The sequence below is a fragment of the Sturnira hondurensis genome, unplaced genomic scaffold, assembly GCF_014824575.4.
Source record: "Sturnira hondurensis isolate 20B ecotype Veracruz unplaced genomic scaffold, ASM1482457v3 Scaffold0014099, whole genome shotgun sequence".
In the NCBI taxonomy this organism is placed as follows: domain Eukaryota; kingdom Metazoa; phylum Chordata; class Mammalia; order Chiroptera; family Phyllostomidae; genus Sturnira; species Sturnira hondurensis.
Window position 1 is genome coordinate 1,639,432 of NW_028086730.1, and position 19,483 is coordinate 1,658,914.

At 64.2% G+C, this 19,483-nt stretch overlaps 1 protein-coding gene across 6 annotated transcripts in view; it reads right to left on the reverse strand.

Moving 5' to 3' along the window:
• The window catches only part of SHANK2 (SH3 and multiple ankyrin repeat domains 2), a 285,739-nt gene that overhangs the window by 182,770 nt on the left and 83,486 nt on the right, over nucleotides 1-19,483 (reverse strand). For all 6 annotated transcript variants that reach the window (XM_037062593.1, XM_037062592.1, XM_037062594.1 and 3 more), the window contains one exon: nucleotides 1,044-1,368. In XM_037062593.1, coding sequence (XP_036918488.1) covers nucleotides 1,044-1,368 — 325 coding nt within the window. The remainder of the gene's footprint in view (nucleotides 1-1,043; nucleotides 1,369-19,483) is intronic.

Below are 19,483 nucleotides of genomic sequence, written 5' to 3' on the forward strand. Positions count from 1 at the left end.
CATGGAGGGGCAAGAGATGGCTTCCACGCACATTCAAGGTCACAGTAGTCAGCCCTGCCCCCAACGTGTGAGGCACTGGGCCCCCCGTCCCCTGCCCCCGCGGGCTCCCTGCTGGGGCCCTCCCCACACCCCCCTTCTCAGCTGCAGGGGTTGTCACAGGCAGGGGCTGGAGAGCCCAGTGCCTTTCGGAGACCAGGGAGGAAACGTGAGAGGCAGGTGGGAAACTGGGGGCAGGCACCGAGTGCCAGGCCAGAGCGGGCATTCTACCATCACCTAAAACGCTGTGCCAGCCGGGAAAACTCAGGCCCAAGGCCATGCGGGACACCCAGGGGGAGGACAGCATTCCTGGGGAGAAACCCTTCTAAGCCACCAACATGCACACAGGAATCCGGGGCATAGTCCGGGGGTGGGGGTCACCCCGGCTGGCTCCAGGCTGACCTCATCTGTGAAAGGGACAAGACTGGGTTCCGGCCACTGGGGGCCACCCCAGAGACTGGCACAGAGGGGCCAGCAGGGCCGTCACTGTGGCTGCCGGAGTTTGTGGTCCTGGGCCTGATTTGGCCCTGCCGAGCCCCGGTTTGCTCACCTGCGCCAGGTGAGGTGCACCTGCAATGCAAATGGGCGCAGGTGTGCAAACAGGCATCTGAAGAGCTCTTAGCTGTCTTTGGGCTCACAAATCTCCTTTAGGACCCAGTAGCCAATGTCAAAGGACAGGAAATACGGCCCAGAGGCCCCCTCCCTGCCCCCACCAGGAAGCCCCGGCCTCCCACACCTGCCCCGAGGGGTCATCGAGGGCTCAGGTGCCCCTGGGCCTTCACTGGGATGTCTCTCTGGAGACAGCCTGAGCCAGGGCAGTTGGCAGGACTCCCGTTTTAAAGGGTTCTCACACGCAGGATGGAAAGAGGCAGGCCCTGTGCTCAGCCCCTGGGCGAACCCTGAGTCCAAGAACCAGCAGCGTGGTGCACGAGGGTCTTCCTCTTGCTGGTCCCCACAGAAGCTGCCCTGACTCCACGCCAGTCCCACCCTGCCTGGCCGCTCCTTACCCCACGTGCCAGGCCTGCTGCGGCCTCTTGCCATCCTCGCCGGCGCCGCCCAGCCTGTTGAGCGACGGGGACCGGCTGCGGGGCCCGGGGATGTAGCTGCCGATGGTCCTGAGGGCCCCTTCGGCCGGGCTGGGCGTCTGCTGCAGCAGCTGGGGCGAGAGGCTGCGGTGGGCGGCGGCGGTGGCGGCGGAGCAGACAGCCCAGTCGGGCGCGCTGGAGTTGAGGTTGTTGTCGCTGTTGGAGCGCAGCAGGACCCGGGGGGCGGCCAGCGTGTTGGGGGCCCGCCGTCTGCGGTTGGAGTAGGCCGGGGCCTCGCGGAAGGGCACTGCGTCGGGGAGAACGGGAGAGGCAGTGAGCGCAGGGAGTGACGCCGGCATCGGCGGGGACACAGGCAATCCAAGCCAAGCAGAGCCGAGGGCAGGGGCGCCATGAGTTCTGTGCTGAGGCTCCCGCAGGACCCGGCTGGGTGCAGAACTCGCCCGGAGCAGAAGCACAGGCGGGCGGAGACTGAGGCTCAAGCTAACACTGGAGATGGAAGGGACGTGGGGTCCGACTTCCATCCGGGCCGGCGCCCGTCCACAGCGTGGTACACACACCCAGGCAGCCACTGCCCCCCTCGCCAAACGTGGCCCAGGCACCCGCCCCTGACCATCCCGTGTTGGAGTCCTGACCCCTGGGACCTCAGGATGTGACTGTGTGTGGAGACAGGGTCTTGGGCTACTGACATCAAAGGTCACCAGGCCAGGCCCTCGTCCACTGTGAAGGGAAATTCAGACGCAGACACACACAGAGGGACCACCGTGTGGGGACACAGGGAGGGGACGGTGGTCCGCATGCCAGGAAGAGGCCTGGGGGCCCAGCCCTGTGAGTCCTGGGTCTCGGACTCCAGCCCCCAGGACAGTGAGAAGTGAGTGTCTGTGGTTTAAGCTGCCGTCTGTGGCCCCAGGTCCCTGACACGGCCCTCAGAGCTACTGAGTGGGATCAGTCGGCTTCACCCCCAAGGTCACTCCTTTCTCTACCATCAACCTGGGACCCAGCAGGAGAGACAGGTAGGGGGGCACGCCTCCCCTGGCTTCTTACTAAGTTCTAGACCGGAAACCAGACCTTCCCTGCCCAGGGGCTCAGACTAGGAACTCGGTCCCCAGGGACAGGAGGGCTGGCAAGGGCCGGCCCCAACGCCCCTGGGGTTGCCTCCAGGGCAGGAGGGGAGACCGAAAGGGCCCCATCCAGAGGAAGCGTCTACAGGGAAGCAGCTGTCCAGGCTGAGGGGCGAGTGAGACGCCCGTGACCTGGGCCACCAAGGGCGCAGCTTCTGGAGCACTTGATGCCCGGGCAGCGTTCCCACAGCCACACCACTGCACTCGGAGGTCTGGGCTGCCCTCCCAAGGGCCGGACATAGAAATCTTGGCCTCTCCAGGAGGACAGCACAGAGTCCCTGGCGACCACTTCCTGGCCACCCAGGTCACAGGATGCCAAGGACGCTCCACAGGTACTAAGGACCATGGCACTCTTCCCAGAGCCCACATGCAACCTCGGTCCTGCTACCAGCCCACTCTCACACTGGACGCCAGAGCTCACGGGAGAAAGAGTGGTGCTGGGACCTACCACAGGGCACAGGGGTGGCCTGGCAGAGCCCCACAGAGACACCTATGACCCCGCGCAGCCCTTGCCACCTGCCTGGGACACAGGGCAGTCCTGGTCATGCAGAGACAGGGTGGCCGGGGGAAGCCGAACAGGGGTGGCATGGGGCTTCCTGGGGACACGCTCTGGGAATCCACATTCTGGGTCGGCGAGGCCGCTGAGACTTGGGGAGTGATGCGTGGGGGCCGCAGCCTTCCCACCAGGCAGCAGTGCTTTCTCCCTCCCACCACCTCCTCCAAGAAGCCCTTCTGCCCGGCTGCAGCCAGGGCTCCCCAACAGGGACCGCACCTGCTCCCAACTCCCCACAGCATGAGGACGCAGAGGCCAGCCTGGCCTTGAGGGACAGGGACAGGGACAGACAGGCCGGTGGGTCCTCCGGGGGCAGTTGGCCAGGTCCTGGCCCGCCTACGAGGGAATCTCCTGGTGGGAAGAAGTTTGTTTTGCTTATCACAGGGGAGGACCAGGCGGGTGCCGCTCTCTTGGAGCAGACGGAGGCCAGGAAGACTTGGGATGGCCCAGCGCCCACCGTTTGGGCTGAAAAGTGCACCTAGTGGGTGCTTTCTGTCGACCTGAGACCCGCCTGACACAGGGCTGGGGACTGACAGACCTCACCAAGCACTGATGACTGTGCGATCTCAGCGAGGGCGCGAGCGTCCGTCACTCAGAGATTGCTGGCTGCAAACGAGGTCATGGCGGGTGCTGACGACTCCAGCAGACACATCGGGCAGAATGCATTCCCAGAGTCCCCAGCTTCCCAAATCTCTTCACCATCCCCAGCCTGGGAGAGGCCAGGACTCATGCTAACCGTGGGGAGGGGACACCCAGCTCCAGGAGACGCTCCCGGACGGGGAAACGCCTGCGCTCCGCAGCGCCAAGCCACCCAGCTTCCCGGGCAACACAGGTCTCCTTTCTGACCAGGGCAGCGGGGAAGGATTTCAATGCCCTGCACAGAGAGGGCCGGGCTGTGGGGGCGTCCTGCCCATGGCTAAGACGGACCCGGAAGGGCAGGCGCATCCATGGGAGGGCAGGACAGATACAGAGAGAGCCCAACACCGCACGCCCTGGCGAAGATCCACGCTGCCCGTGGGTGCCAGAGCCTGGAACCCGAGTGTGAATCGCGCTGATAGCACAAGGAACCAGCACAGATGGAGGCTGTCTGTGTGCAAATCCCCAAGAAACAGCCTGGCGGGGGCCTCCGCGTGGCGCTCACGGAGTGGCGGGGACACACCCGGGGTGACCGCTGAAGATGGGGCGGGGGGAGGGGACTGTGGAGACACTCCCCCACCCCTCTGCCCTGGGCACCAAGCGAGTCACTCGGTGGAATCCCGCAGGTGAGCATCCCGATCCAAACTGCCCCGCTCGACTACCAAGATTCACCTCGAATTAGCTCCCTACGCAATCGAACGGGGATTTTTTTCTCGCGCTAGTTGGTGGCTTGCGCCGGGAGGCACCTGCCTGATTCCCCTGAAGTTAACATCGTCCTAAGCCTTCGCCACGCGGAGCACTCCCTCCGTCCGACAGGCTGCCGGGAGCCTTCCGAGGATTCCTATGTGCCCATGCGAGAAGGGTTAAAAATAACTCTTTTCCTGCCTGAAAGTGATTAATATTCCACCCAACCGCTTCCTCCTTTCAGGCAATCTGCAAACTAACTGGAGGTGGGCGGGTGTTTCCTTTGCCATCTTACATGCACTCGTTCATACATTCTGTCCACGGGGGAAGCCACACGGGGTCTGACACGAGGCGTGTGCGCCTCGAAAGTCCGCCCGGAGGCACTTCCCACCTGCCCCGTGCCACTGGGACCCGGGACAGCCCGGGGCAGTGGGGGAGTGTCCGGAGGACACTGCCCGCCCGGCCACTGGGGCCAGCAACCTGCCCTGACCCCCTGGTACGTAGCCTGAGCCCACAGCTACTGGACAGACGGAGCCCGAACTTCCCCCGCTGCCCTCACGCTTAGTTCCTAACGTGCCCGCGGGCAGCTCTGCAAGGGACTGGAGACCCGGGGACAAAAATAAAACCCAGCAGCACCTTCAAGTGGGTACAATGCCAGGCAACTACAACAAAGCCGGGGCACTGCCGGGGGCGACTGTTCCCCGCATGCTGAGATGAACAACCAGCAATTTTCGGAGGAACCGGCCCCCCTCCCTCCTCCCGCCCCGGAGAACCCGCTGTCCCCGTGCACCGCGCTCCCCACAGCTCTGCCTTACCTTCCTTCTTGGTGAAGGCATTCAACAAAGACTTCATTTTCCCCTTGACTTCGGCAGCAGCCCGCCGCTCATTATATAACCCTCTCAGATGGGGGAAGTGAGCGCCGAGTTGCCCAGCCCCTCGGTGCGGGAGTGGCGTGGACCCGGGGCGCGGCAGCGGGCCTCTGGGCACGGCGCGCCTCCGAGCCTCCCTGGGCATGCCAGACCCGGCGTGCGGGCGACCAAGCCCACCCCATAGTCTGCCTGTCAGCTGGGAGCTGACCGCGCGCGCAGACTGGGGCCGCGCTCAAGCCCCTCGGCCTCTCCCCGAGCCCGTCATGTGAGCAGCGCTCCTTCGCTTTTGTGATCGGAGCGGGCACGGGGAGGGGCGGGCGGGAGCCGAGCGTCCTCCGGCGGGGCTCCGGGAAGCACCGGAGGCATCTGGCAGCCAGGGCGGGAGCTCCCAGGAAACCGGAGAGCTCGGGCCACTCCTGCTCCAATGCGCCCGGGGCTAAAGAGAACGCACAGTGCTTTCCCAGGTTTCTTTGGAAAGAAAAAGACAAGTTTCCTTCAAGGCTGCTGGCTTGCCGGCTTGCCGACGCAGCGAGCAGGTCAGGAAGCTGAAACGCCCCGTTCCCAAAGCCTCGCACTGGACCCGCGCTCCCCGGGCAGCCCTCGCCGGCGTTCGGAATGTCTGCCCGTGACCCAGATTTCTGTGGAAAGGCAGCAGGCCCCGGCACCCATTCCTCCTCTGCTCCACCCCGCCGTGGTGGTTACCCCGGAGGAATTGGACCCCCCCCCGCCCCCCGCCACTTTGCGAAGGGCGATGAAACAATTACCAGGACGGCTGGCCCTGATTCCAGGCGGCCAACACAAAGAGCATCTTTGAGTCACTTAATTCTTTAGCGTGTCCACCCAACAGACTGCAGGAGAGACGAGGAGAGGGGACCGTGAAAAAGTTCTTTGTGCGAAACACACACGGGAGGCCCGGACGCCGGTGCTCCCGCCAGGTGGACAGGTCACTTCCCGAACACTGAACCGGGGCGCCGGGGCCCCGGCTCTGCCGCCCGCTGTGTCTGCTGCTGGGCTGTAATTAAGTGTGCAGCTTCCCCGTTGCTAAGAGAGCTGCTTCCCAAATTAAAGAGGGAGAGAGAGGGAGACGGAGACGAGGCAAGATGAAGGGCAAAAAGCAATGGGAAGATGCCAGCCGAGGTCCGTATGGGCGACAGGCTTGTGATGACAAGAATGGTGTTGAGGCGTGACCGGAGGCCCGGGCTGGCGAGACACTGCCGGGAGCGTCTCAGGCCAGGGAGGAGGAAGCCCACCGGGGAGGCGTGTCAGGCACCGTGTATGAACTGCACCTTTAAATGCCGTCCCTTTCACTGCCACCCGCCCCAAATGACAGGGCTGGCCCCGGTGAGCACTCGGCCCCGGTGACTTCCTCACCCACCAACCACACCCCAGACCGGAGCCCCGGGCAGTTCTAAGATGCGCCCTGGACAACGATTCTGCTGCTGGTGCGCTTGTGATCCCAGACCCCACGACTAGCCCCGCACACGTCATGTCCTTGGGGACAGAGGTGATGCTGGCAGAGGCCAGTGTCCCTGCGCATTTGGGACCAGGCCGAGAAGCATCTCCCTCACAGGCGGGGAGTGTCACCAGCAAGGACAGAGCTGCTGTACCGGAGGGGATGGACATTGGAGCTGCTTTCCTGGGCAGAGTCGGCAGGGTCCGCAGGATGGCGCCATGGCCGTGCCTGCCGGGCTGGGACCGGGTGCCACGGTGCAGGTGGGCCCAGGGAGCACCCCCAGAAGTGGGGGCTTGGCCACGTGAGCCCCAAGAACACGCCAAAGCTCAGGGAACCCTCTGGGGGTGTGGGAGGCTCGGCGATGCTCAACCCTGCCTCCATCTGTGTGTGATGGACGCGCTCCCAGATGGTGGCGGCTCCTGCCTGGCCGAGCTCCCTGGCCGGGCTCCGCTCTACCACTCCGGCCTTTGCCGTGGCGGGAGGAGCTGGGGCCGGGGAGTGGAGTGTGAATGTGGTCAGGGTAGACTGGGGCGGGGACCTCACCAAAGGGCACTGGGGTCCCCCCATTGTAACTGGGCCAGTGGCTGCCCCTGAGTGGGAGGTGTGGGGGGAAGCAGCTTCACAGGGCATCACTGAAAATCCCCGGGGAACAGCGCCAGTTTCCCAAACAGCACCCAGGTCGGAGCAGAGTCGGAAACACGGGGCCTTTCCGAGAGGAGGCCCAGTAGCCAGGAGCCAGGTGGGGCAGAGGGGAAGGCTTGGCCCCCCATCCCACACCCCATCGCGTCTGTGGACAGCGGGTGCTGTGTGGGCCCTGGGGTCCCAGCAGTGAGCAGGACAGAAGGGATCCCTGGTTCTCCACTTAGACAGCGCAGGGTAGGGAATGAGACCGGACCGTGGGCATAGTGGGATTGGAGGAACCCAGGAAACACCCAACGACCTATCCTAGACACCTTCGCCTCTCTCAATAAGTGACAACTTTTCCAATCCACGCCTCTAGGAATCTGAATGAAAACTTCAAAAATTGGGAGCAGTAGCCCTGGTGGACTCATGAGCGGGCCTACTGTGTGCCCACAGAAGCCAGGTCACTGGAGGCGGGCCACTCCCAGCCCTACCTGCCACGCCCACCGAAGGCTTCCTCACCCCTTGCAGGCCTGCTCTCCTTGAATACTTCCAGCGACGGGGAGCTCACCACCTGTGTGCGGCAGTCCTCACTGTCAGACAAAGGCTGAGGAGGTGCTCCGGGCCCACCCGGGCCAGGCCCCTTCCCTGAGCACGGACACTGTGCCTGCACCTGCCACAGGCCTGTCCAAAGGAAAGGCGCGGCGTCGCAAGCCCAGACGGACTCTGAGCCCTTCACTATCAAACCACGGACACACAGGAGTACGGGACCCGAGTGGCTTTGGCAAGTGGGCAGCAGAGGTGGACAGACATGGGTTGGCCGTGGTCTCTCCCCTCCCCCACCGAGCAGCAGAGCCCTGGGAAGCAGCTAACGCCGGCTCCACCCCGAAGACGAGGAGATTAGCAGGACAGAGGTGAGACCCCACAGTGAGATCAGATGGGGAAGATGACACTGAAGACCCTTGCCCTCCCGGCTCCCTGACATCCCTTCCCTGTGTCCTCCGCCCAGGATGGGTCTCGGACAGCTCCAACATTCTCCAGCTGTCCCGTGAGCTCCCAAGACTGGCGGGCGGCAAGGCCGTGGGGGTGTGATGGGCCCCCAGCCACGGGTTCAGAGGTGCCCGAGGCCCAGGTGCCGGAAACAGCGGAGCCTCCCAGCTCTCGGACACGCCCTGTTCCTCCACAGGGCCCTTCAAGGAGGGTGGACGCGACGCCAGGAACCGTGCCAGCCACACTCCCGTGCACCGAGTGTGGATGAGCTTGGACTTCACTCCAGACGAGGGGGTGGCGGGACTTCTGGGTCTGGACGAGGCGGGGGTGTGGCGGGGGCGCGGCGGGGGCAGGGGGCGGGCAGCAGGGAGAGGGACTCGGATGCAGAGTGGGACAGCCACCCGCCAGCTCGCTCACCTACATCTCCCGCCCGCCCCCATCCCAAAGGACACTCGGCACCTGCTGCGTCGGGGGGCTGGGCGAGAGGACGAAAAGCAAGAGGAAAGATGTGATGGAGGCCCGGCATCAGACACTGGTCAGGGAGGAAGAGGGTCAGCCCCACACCACACCCCCTCTTCTCAGCCGCCTGGCCCAGGCCCAGGCCCAGCCCCACTGCTGGCCCCTTGAGAGCAAACACCGAAGAACAAACGCATAAATAAGTGATGAGAATAAAACATGTCTGCGGCAGCCTGCCTCCCCAGCCCCGGGCCCCCCCTACGGGTCGCCCCTGCAGCCCATGGAACCACGGGCGCTCTGCTCCGCCCTCCCCACACNGGGGCTGGGCGAGAGGACGAAAAGCAAGAGGAAAGATGTGATGGAGGCCCGGCATCAGACACTGGTCAGGGAGGAGGAGGGTCAGCCCCACACCACACCCCCTCTTCTCAGCCGCCTGGCCCAGGCCCAGCCCCACTGCTGGCCCCTTGAGAGCAAACACCGAAGAACAAACGCATAAATAAGTGATGAGAATAAAACATGTCTGCGGCAGCCTGCCTCCCCAGCCCCGGGCCCCCCCTACGGGTCGCCCCTGCAGCCCATGGAACCACAGGCGCTCTGCTCCGCCCTCCCCACACCCTCCCCCTCCCCGCGCTTCATTCGCCGCATCTTTTGACAACTGCCTGACAACAGGCTGAAAATAATTTCATCTCTTGTACAAAAAAAGGCTCTTTGCACATCAGAACAATTTCAAGACTCTCTGAGTCCTGGCAAGGAGGAAGCGCCAGGTGTCAGAGAGGGACCTCAGGAGGGCCCGGGCGCCGTGGGCGCCTGCGCACATGGGGTCTCAGAACATCGCCTGGCACGTGGCCGCCACACGCCCACCTGCCCTGGCTGTGGCCCCCGGCGGCGGTGGGGGGCCGGCCAGGTGCCCCAGTCCTCCGTCTCCCCATCTGTGAAGTGGGGGCACCTGAGCTGTGTTTGAAGCACACCAGGGTGGCGTGCTCACCCTCCGGGTCCAGTCCCAGCCTGGCAGCGCCAGCCCGGGGCCCCGGGAAAGTGACCACATCTCTCCGTGCCTCAGGGTCCTCGGGCATCCAGTGGGCACTGAAGGGTGCCGCCCATGAGGTCCTCCGGTCTAGAAAGGTGCATGGCCTTCGGGGCTGTCAGCAACCACCCAACACACACGTTTAACTCAAAAAAATCTGTGATCGGTGGCAAGGCCATCTCCCTATCCGGCCCTGACCTCACGTCTACTGTAAGCCCTCCTGGTCCCTCAAATGCATTTACATTGTCTTTTCCAGTGTTGCCTCCTCCAGGAAGTCCCCCTGGCTGACCCAGTCATTGGAGAGGCCCCTTCCCAGAGTCCTCATGGCCCCAGTCTGGCTTCGGGGCATTGCCTGGTACCAGGAGCCTTCCAGCTCCTTGAAGGCAGGGTCAGTGCCCGCCCCCCATTACCCTGTAAATTTGAGGTGCTCCCTAAAGCTCTGGAGCATGTGCCTGTGCCCTCATGGAGCCCCGGGGCTGGGCCCTGACTCAGTCCTGAGACAGTGGCCTGGAGAACCCGAGTTCAGGGCACGTGCCTCCGAGCTAGGGGAAGGGTGTCCCGTGGCTGGCCCTGGGGGCTGAGAGGGAGTCCGCTGAGCAGTCAGGATGGGCACTTTGGGTGGGCATGCTGAGCCTCAGTGTCCCCTGTGGGAGGTCCAGGGGCCTCAGTCCCTTGGCTCTCAGATGGGCCGGCCACCCCAGGGGTGGCTCATGCTGTCCTTAAGCCACAGCACTGCCACCTGAGGCCTGAAGCCACCTCACTTCCCTACCCCATTACTGCCACCTCCGGCTCTTCCACCCAGGGACCTGCCTGGCCCACAGAGCCCACGCAGTCCAGCTGGTCCTCCCGGCAGGGCAGTGCCAGCTGCATGGAGCAGCTGCAGGTGGCAGGGCACCAGGCTGGCCACCCGGACCCCAGGCTGGGCTCTCCGGGCCCCTGTGTGCCGTGAACCTCCCCAATCCTCCAGGACCTTCCTTCCTGCATCAGTGAGACAGTGGGATCCTGCTGCCGCTGAGACCCCGGCCAGAAGCACGCCGAAGCTGGGGCTCAGGCACGAGTGTCTCGGGGACCCTGGAATCCCCAGTGGGCAGCGTTTTCCTTCCCTTTTCCAGGGCCTGGGGGTTGACTCAGGGCCCGCCTCCTGCTGCGGGTGGAGAAGGGGCCAGCAGACAAGGGTGAGGGGCAGGGCCGGCCAAGGGTGAGCGGGGGAGGGCTGAGCAGGACTCCCCCCGGAGGCTCCAGCTTCTGCCAGACGGGGGCCCTGGGGGCCTGACCAGCAGCAGCGAAACTCCTGTGGGTCTCAGTGTTCCGCCAGCCACACCCGGCTCTTCATCTTACGGAGCTGAAAACCAGACCCCCGGGAAGAAAGCAAGAGAGCCAGAGCCCCTGCCCACAGCCCACCTGCTGCCCTTCCTTCCGTGTGGCTTCAGGCCGCTACCATTTCGATATTAGTAGGTGCTGTCCCTCCATCCCCCAGTAACTACTCAATGAATCATGCTTTATAAATAACAAGGGATATAAAAAGGCGTCCCGGCAACAATGCGGGGTTATCTGTGAGCAGAGCCGTGGGCGTCTGCCGCGTGTGGAGTGTTCCGTCGACAGGGCCCCACCGGGGAGCATCCCTCTGCGGGACCCAGGGAGGCCCGGGGAGGATTGGGGCCAGGGCACCGAGGTGGGAGCTTCGGAACCCCAAGGTGTTTGTCACCAGGTTCCTGACACAGTGACTGGACTTTAGCTCCGAGGCCAAGGTCGGAGCTGGGCGTAGGGAGAGGGGCCTTGGAGGAGGGAACTGGGGCTGACCACAAATAGGGTTAGGGCCCCAGGGCACATTCTAGAAGGATCCCAGACCCCAAGCACTGCCCTCTCCCTCCTCACTCCGAGCAGCCTCAGTCTGTGCCAGCTGCTCCCTACTCCAGAGTGGCTGGGGGTCTGGCACACCGTTCTGGACAGGAGGTGTGGCTTAGGACCGCTCAAGGCACCCCTGCGGTGGCCCTTCTGAGAACCAGGACAGTGGGGCCCCTGGGCCTCCCACAGGGGAAACTGAGGCTCAGCATGCCCACCCTGACTGCTCAACAGACCCCCCCTCAGCCCACAGGGCCAGCCACAGGACACCCCTCCCCTGGCTCGGTGGCACGTCCCCTGAACTCAGGTTCTCCGGGCCACAGTCTCAGGACTGGTCCGTCCGGGCCTCGGCCCCGGGGCTCAGCAGGTCAGGCAGCTGCCGGATGGCTGTGGGGGCGGCGTGCACGAACCGGGCACCCCGGCCTGCGTCTGGAGAGCGAACCCGACATGTTTCCTGTCCCTCAGCTCCAGCCCGACTCCCGAGACTGACCGCCAGAACTCCCAGGGAATGGCCGGCCGCCTGGAGGCTCCGCACAGGTGCCCGATGCGCAGACAACCCCGATGAGAACCCGAGGTCCCTCCAGCCTCAGGCGCTGGGCGCTGGCTGCCCGCCCCTTCCGCTGAATCCGCCCCCGACGGCGCCCTTTTCCAGCTTGTTACCAAAGGACAGCACCTGAGATGGGGCTGGGCAAGACTCTCACTCAGGGTGGGACCCAGAGTCCTCACCTGCCCAGCAGCAGGCCGCCAGGCTGTGAGACCCTCTCACGGAGGGTCCCCGAGGGCAGGGACGCCTGGGCGCGGCTCTATGACCCAGAATGCACTGAGTCTGTTACCAGACACTGGGGAGGGGGACCCCCCACACCCCACCTACATAGCCCAGCACCTCTCCCTGACCCACGGGGCTCCCGGGCCCCCTGAGCCTGTTGTGGGCTGCCTGACCAGTCCCCCTACACCGGGGGGCCCAACAAGGTGGAGGAGGCGCCCCCCAGAGTTAGGCAGGGGCTCTGCTTGGGCTCCCACCACGGAGAGGAGACCGCGTGCCCACAGCCACCCTGGACGGCACGAGCCCACCCGACAATGCAGCCTGCACCCCCACGGAAGACACGGGTCTCAGAGGGGCTCGCACACCTGTCTGTCTATCGCACAACTCCAGGCCCAGCGCACATCAGGCGCTTATCAACGTGAGTCCTAGTTATTGCAGGTTCCTGTCCACCCGAGCCCACGGCCGGGTTTTCCTCGGGCCGGCTCCCGGGGTCCCGGTGTCCTGGGATGACAGGCCACCTTTTCTTGTCTCTTTGCATATCTAGTAATTTTTTATTCTACCATCAACCATCATCTTTGATACCTTGTAGCAACCCTGGATTCTGTTATCGTCCTCTGAAGAGGGTTGAGCTTTTCTAGCAGGGAATGGAATCGCAGTAAAACACCCTGTCCTGGGGAGGCGAGGCCTTAGAGTCAGGGGTGGGAACGGCTGTTGGTTTGGTCCTGGGATGGGGCTGCCTTCTGGAGCCCGCCTGGACCGCGCGCGGGCAGAAGACCCAGCGTTTGCCAAGCTCCTCGGATACAGCGGGACTGGGTGGGCTGCCTGCCCCGGGGGGGCGCTGCCGAAATCTGCCCTCGGCTCTTCGAGCCGTCAGCCGCTGTGCTCCCCTAAGACCCTCGGACCCTCCTCCTGCACAGGCGGTTCAGAAGTCAGTCAAGGCCCTGAAAGGGGTTCACGTGCAGATCTGGGGGTCCTCCCTTTCCAGGATCCCCTGCATCGACTTCCAACCGCTCAGGCTTCCCTGCCCCCCAGTCACCAAATCTTCAACCCTGTGGAACTCGCTTCCGGCCAGGGGGCCGCCTCGTGAACGTGGGTCGCACCTGGCGGGCTCCAGTCTGCCCCCAGCTGCCTGCCAACGCCTTCCAGCAGTTACTGTGGCCATGTTTGTGTATTTTGTTCAGAGTCCGCCACCATCAGGAGCAGGTCTGGGCTCCCCGGACGCGGGCTGGTTGGCTACCACCCAAAGGTGTCATCACAGGCACATACACACACATGACGCAAAAGGTGCCCCACCCCCGTTGCACACGGGCACACATGTCATCTAGCAGTGAGCTCTGGGTCCCCATGCCTACGGGCAGCGGGTGTGGCTGGTGTGGCTGGTGTGGAGACCGCCCTGGGTGAGCCCCGGGGCAAACCATCGCTCGGAGCCTCTCTACAGCCTGGCTGGGAAGGATCGCAGACACTGAGGGGGTTGTTTCAACACGGGAACCCCACCTTCACGAATGTCCGGCACCCCAGGGAGGCTGGGAGCCAGGGTGGGTACAAGGGACGCCCCTACCTCTCGGGCCAAGGTGCTAGCCCAGGAGACCCGCACAGGTGTCAGGATGCTGGGACACGAGCCCACGACGCTGCACGGGCCACGGGCGCCAGTGGAGCCCCGCCTCAGCGCCGCGCCTCATTAGCAGGTCCTGATGCAGACTCGTGTTTGGGAACTAATTAAGCCTTGGCAACTGATTTAACCTCCACACGAGTTCCTTCCAGGGCCTGGCTGGCTGTGGTGTTTTATTAGACGCCCCTCAGGAAAACCCCGAATCCAGGAAGAACCCAACCCCCAAGGCAGGGGCAGCAGGGCGGAGGGACAGCACGCCAGGACCCTGTTTCTCCCCCCGTGGGTGGCACATTCTCAGAGGCCCCCTGGCTGGGCCGTGTTGTCACCTGTCTCCTGTGGCACAACAGGTCACGCAGAGGAGGACCTGATGACTCCGGGGTCTGGGATGCCAACCTGCCCAGAAGCAGCAGGACCAGAGTGAACGGCCGCACCACTGGCTCCTTCCTCCTCTGCTCTCAGTCCAGCTGGGCGAACCCCGCCCCCGGGGAGGGGCCTCGATGCCCCAGCCGCCCCGTGGTCCTCGGCACTTGGGGGGTGGGGAGGGGCCTGCGCTGCTCCCCACCCCCCCACCCCTGCCGCACACCCCCTGCATCGCAGCGAACGCCCCTGGCAGGGACAGGAAGGATCCCCGAGCACCCTGTCCCGGCTGGAGGCGCCCCCGCAGAACTGCTTCACCTCATTAACATCCTGCTTTAAAAAGGCCAAGCGATGCCCCACTTTCCTAATGGGGTCAGCAGGGCACCCCCTGGAGTAGGAAGCCAGCAGTTCAGGCCGCTCAGCTTCTGCACCTGAAACTGCAGTGCGCTTTCCGTGTCGGGGGCACGAGGGTCCCTCCCCCCCAAAATCCTAGCCCTGCCCCCACGGCCACGGCTGTCCGTGAAGGGACGGGCAAAATGCCAGGTTGGGGAGCTCGTCTGACAATCGCCCAGATGGCAGCACCCGGAGGCAACGCGGCTCTGGTTCCACATGCTGTCCTTCTGAAAGGTCTGTCCCCAAGGCCACCGCATGCTTGGCTTCTCTGTCCCCCATTCTAGAATGTTTAGTGTCTAAGGGCCGTGGTTTCGTGGGACAACTTCCTTGGGCCGGGCTGAGGTCATTCGAGGCTTTATCACGTCTGATGAAGACCTCCACTGGGAGCACCTCCCCACACCGGCACCTGCCTTCTCTGATGCCGCCCCTCGGACCACGTGCCGGGGGTGGGATGGCTGGTCCAACGAGAGAGAGAGACTCTGGCCCCTGCACGCCCCAGAGAGTGACTCTGCTTTCTGCGACCAGGCAATCGCAACCGCACTTTGAACTGGAAACGGCTCTCTTCCCGAGAAATAAAGGAAGTGGGTGCCGCCGGAGCTGCAGGCTGGCCCCGCCCCCCCCGGGGAACGGACAGAGACATGTCGGCCCCTTCCAGGTCTCTGGACACTCCACCCACGCGGCTGAGCGTGCTCCAGCGGANCACGTGCCGGGGGTGGGATGGCTGGTCCAACGGTCCGGCTGTGTCTGTGGCTCTAGAGAGACTCTGGCCCCTGCACGCCCCAGAGAGTGACTCTGCTTTCTGCGACCAGGCGATCGCAACCGCACTTTGAACTGGAAACGGCTCTCTTCCCGAGAAATAAAGGAAGTGGGTGCCGCCGGAGCTGCAGGCTGGCCCCGCCCCCCCCGGGGAACGGACAGAGACATGTCGGCCCCTTCCAGGTCTCTGGACACTCCACCCACGCGGCTGAGCGTGCTCCAGCGGAGGTGCTGGTCAGCCACACGGCCAGCGCCATGAGGAGGGAGAATCCTGGGAAGCCGACAGCAGGGGCCTGGAGCTGGATGGGCCCCCGGACACTGAGGACACGGGCGTGCCTCCGAATCACCCACCAAGAAGGCTCCCAGAGATCTGAGGCCGACTGTGGAGGACGCAGCGCCCCGGAGAAACAGGATCTTTCTCAGCGAGGAAAGGAGAGGAGGGGCCCAGAGCAGCACAGAAGCCAACCCAGGGCCCTAGTGAATGAATCGACACTCCCTGTAATTACAGAGACGGAGAGGGAGCGAACAAAGGGGAGAGACAGCACCCTGCCAGCGGGTTTGCAGCACAGGCCGAAAATAGACCCCGCGAGGTGGGGCTGGGTGCCACTCACGGCGCAGGCTCGAGCCTCCTGCGGTTGGTCAGCAGGACTGCGCGGGAAGGCAGAAAAGGGGCCCACGCGGGGGAAGCACTGGACGTCCTGGCACCCCTGGGAGACCGGGGCCGAGGGCAGGGGCTCCAGGGCACGTGTGCCCCCTCAGGCCAGGCCTGGGCTTCCCGTCTTTTGAGGAGTGGGAGAGCAGCGGGGGTGGGGGGTGGGGGGGGGTGGGGACCAAGGCCGCAGCGAAGTCAGTGGGGGGAGGGAGGGCCCGTCTGGCCGTCCGGGCAGCAAACAGCGCTCCCCTCTTCGGGCTGCCCGGGGCACAGCCGAGGTCTCGCTGCCTCGGGCTGTGCGCCCTCGAATGGAGGAGGGGCCTGCAGCCAGTGGCGGGGATGCCTCGGCTGCCAGGAGCAGTGCTCACGATGTGCCCATGTGCCGCGAGTCTCGGCGCTACAGGGAGCCGTGCCATGGTCCCGTGACCCGCCCCAGGCCACACGGCACAGTCCCAGCTACGGGGGGCCCTGCCCCGGTGGGGCGCTGTGAGCCCACACGTGGCGCCTTGGGGGCAGCCCTGCCACAGAGGGGTGGCCAACGCACCTGTTATTTAGGAATCCTCTGTGGTCACAAAGGACCACCCGTCAAGGAGCCTGCTCCCCCTCCTCCGCTCTGAGGAGGGGGCATGACTCGGCTAGGTCTGCGGGACCCACAAACGAGATGGCTGAGCCCTCATTTCACGAATTTGGGAGGCAGGCCCACCCAGGAGAAGGGCCCAGGCCCCGGTGCAGGGCACTGTGAGAGCCCTGGGGAGACCAAGGCCGCCCAGGCCCCTGCGTCAGGTCCCAGCTGCGCGGTGCTGCCCAGCAGGACAGCCACCTCAGCAGGGCCCGGTCCATGCCTCCACCAGCCGGAAGCACAGGTGTCCGCCCCAGGAGCTGGTGTCAGTGTCAAACCCAGGGGGACACACCTGGCTTCTAGATCTCCCACAAGGAGGGGGGCTATCCCCACCCCACCCTGACTGAGGCATTTTAACTTTTAAATTGCTCTGGAAAGGGGACTGGACCAGGGGAGCCTGCCTGGGCTTTCTCTGCACTTAGTAACAGCGCCCCCTCCAGGCACCTGGTCTTGCCCCCCAAGGTCCCAGCTCCCACACTGGGTTCCCAGTTAATTCAGCTCTGGGCTCCGGGTTCATATGCTGGACGAATAGCCATGTAAATACGTCCACAGTCTTCAGACACTTGAACCTACTCAGCTCGGCCTGGGGGCACCCCCACCCACTGAAACCCTCATAATGGGTTCAGGGTTGAGCCAGCCCAGGATGGCATGGACAGGACCCAGTGATGTGCCCTGTGGACGACTCAAGGGCTGCGGGACGGGGTGAACGGCTCAGGGAACTGGCCGGCGTGGGGTACGGCTTCCTTATGGCACCGGGAGGCCCGGCAGGGCCTGGGGCACAGGCGGCTCCTCCTCGTCTGCAGCCGCTGGAGAGCCCGGGGTCCCCGCTCCTCTCCTTCTGGCCCACAAAACAGGAGGGGGCGCCCCGGACACCTCACCCCCAGTCTCTTAGCCGCAGCAGTATTATCGCTCCTCCCTGAAAAAGCAGCCAGAACCCCAGACGTCTGCATGGAATCTGACTTTAAATGCCGGTGTCTAGTTACTATTTTATGAAAATGTGTCTTACACTTTGGCTTGAAGAATCTGCCTGTGAGCTGCCAGGAATCTGGGGGCTGTGGGTTTGAATGACAGCCGGCACCCCCTCTGAGCATGCCTGCAGGGGCGAGCAACGCCCCCAGCCGGCCCCGGGCACCCCGCCAGGCCCCGCTGTCTTACGGCGGCCCCGGTGTTGACGCTGTCTTTTTCCCAGAGTGAGTTCCATGGCATTCTGGGGACCCTGGAGCCAGATTGTGCAAAATAGGGTCCGCAGTCCAAGCCAAACAGCGTGGGGGGTGGCTTCCCCAGCGCAGGGCTTACCGGGCCGGAAGTCTAGAGCATCCGGGCGGTGGGAGAAGGCAGCAGGGCAGGCGAGTGTCCAGCAGAGGCGGCCACGGAATCCGCCAGAGGCACGTGCAACCCCAACACAGCGCTGTGAGGCTGAGGGAGGTGGCGTGCCCCCCGACACAGTTACACCTCGGGGCACAATCTTTCCAGGGTCAGGGCCCTGGGGAGCCTGACTGCAGACACCCCCAGGGTCACAAAGGGGGACATGACTCTGAGCGGGCATCCAGTGCAGGGGGCGCTGGTGCCACGTGGCCGCTCCGGCCTCTGACCCGGTGACCCACGAGGAGGGTTCAGGTTCGCCTAAACCCTTCTCCCTTCCAGAAGGGAGCAAATGAGTCCCAGGGGCCCAAGCTGCAGCCTGAACTGTGTGCTGTCACCGCCAGCGCCTGGGACAACTGTCTGCGGCTCCGTCTGTTCCCCAGGGATAGGAACGTAGGGCTCCGGGTGCCACCCACAGGGACCTGAGGGGCCGCCTGTGAGTGGGGAGAGGGGGAGAAGGAGGATTGCGAGGCCAGCCCCTCGACTGGGCTCTGGGAAGGGGTCCCCGAGCCCCGGCGCATTCCGCCTCTGTGAAACGGCACATGCCACCGGCCAGGCTCAAGACAAGCACGGAAAGAGGTGAGTGTGGCTGAGGTCCTCCGAGGGCTCTGGAAGGAAGGCAGGGCTCCGCTGCCCAGAGCCTCGGGGCTTGAGAAGGAGAGATTTTCCTCTGGAAAAGGCCTTCTCCCCATCGAAGGCAAAAGGAAGGGCCGGTGTGGCCCCGGCTCCTGTCTGTCCCCCCTTTCTGTGCTTGTGTCCGCCTCTGGAACGGCGCCTGACCCCCCAGCAGGGCCCCTGGCTTCCTGAGAAGGAGGTGACATCCCCCTTCCAGAAGGGAGCCATGTGACAAGGTCTTAGCCAATGGGATGCAAACAAAAGCAACATTTCCCCTTAAGAAAAGTGTCTCTGCAAGGTGGGGGGGTCTGCCTGTCTCCTGCTCCTTTTTTCTTCCTGCTGATGAGGATGATGATGTGATGGGTGGAGCTGAAGCGGCCACCTTGGACCATGAGGGGAATTGGGAACAAAGTCACACCTGGCTGGGCCATGAGACAGAAGGAACTGGAACTCAGACACCATGGGATACTGCTTCAGTGCTGGGACACCACGGCGGATTGCTTCGGAAGGGCAAACCTCTTTAAGATTCAGAATGACTGGTTACTCCTAGCCAAACCTCACCATGACCACTGGAGGCTGGCGGCACTAGTTTTCCAACACCCAGGAGAGGGACAGCCGAGCTCTGGGGCCAGGCAGACAGAGGGCAAGGTCCAGCTCTCCCACACAGTACTGAGTGGGCCGGCGGGTCAGAGCCCCCTGGCTGGCAGAGAAACAGACACAAACACAAACACAAACAACTGACGATAAAACGGGAGAGACTGGTAAGAACCACCGACCCACAGGCCTCTACCAGCAGCCCCAGTTCCTACCCAACCCCTTGCTTTTCAAAGCAAGACCCCACAGGCCTCCAGAAATGGAGCCAGACTTTCTGGAGAAGGGGCTGCCAGGGCGCCAGTGCCCCCCACTGGCCTGGCGTCGGGAGAATCACTTCCTGACCTGACGGAGGTGGAGTGCGGTGGGGTGTGTCGGTCACGGCCCAGCCCGGGGCCTTCCGTCACCTCCGGGGGGGACCCCCAGGTGGTGTCCTCC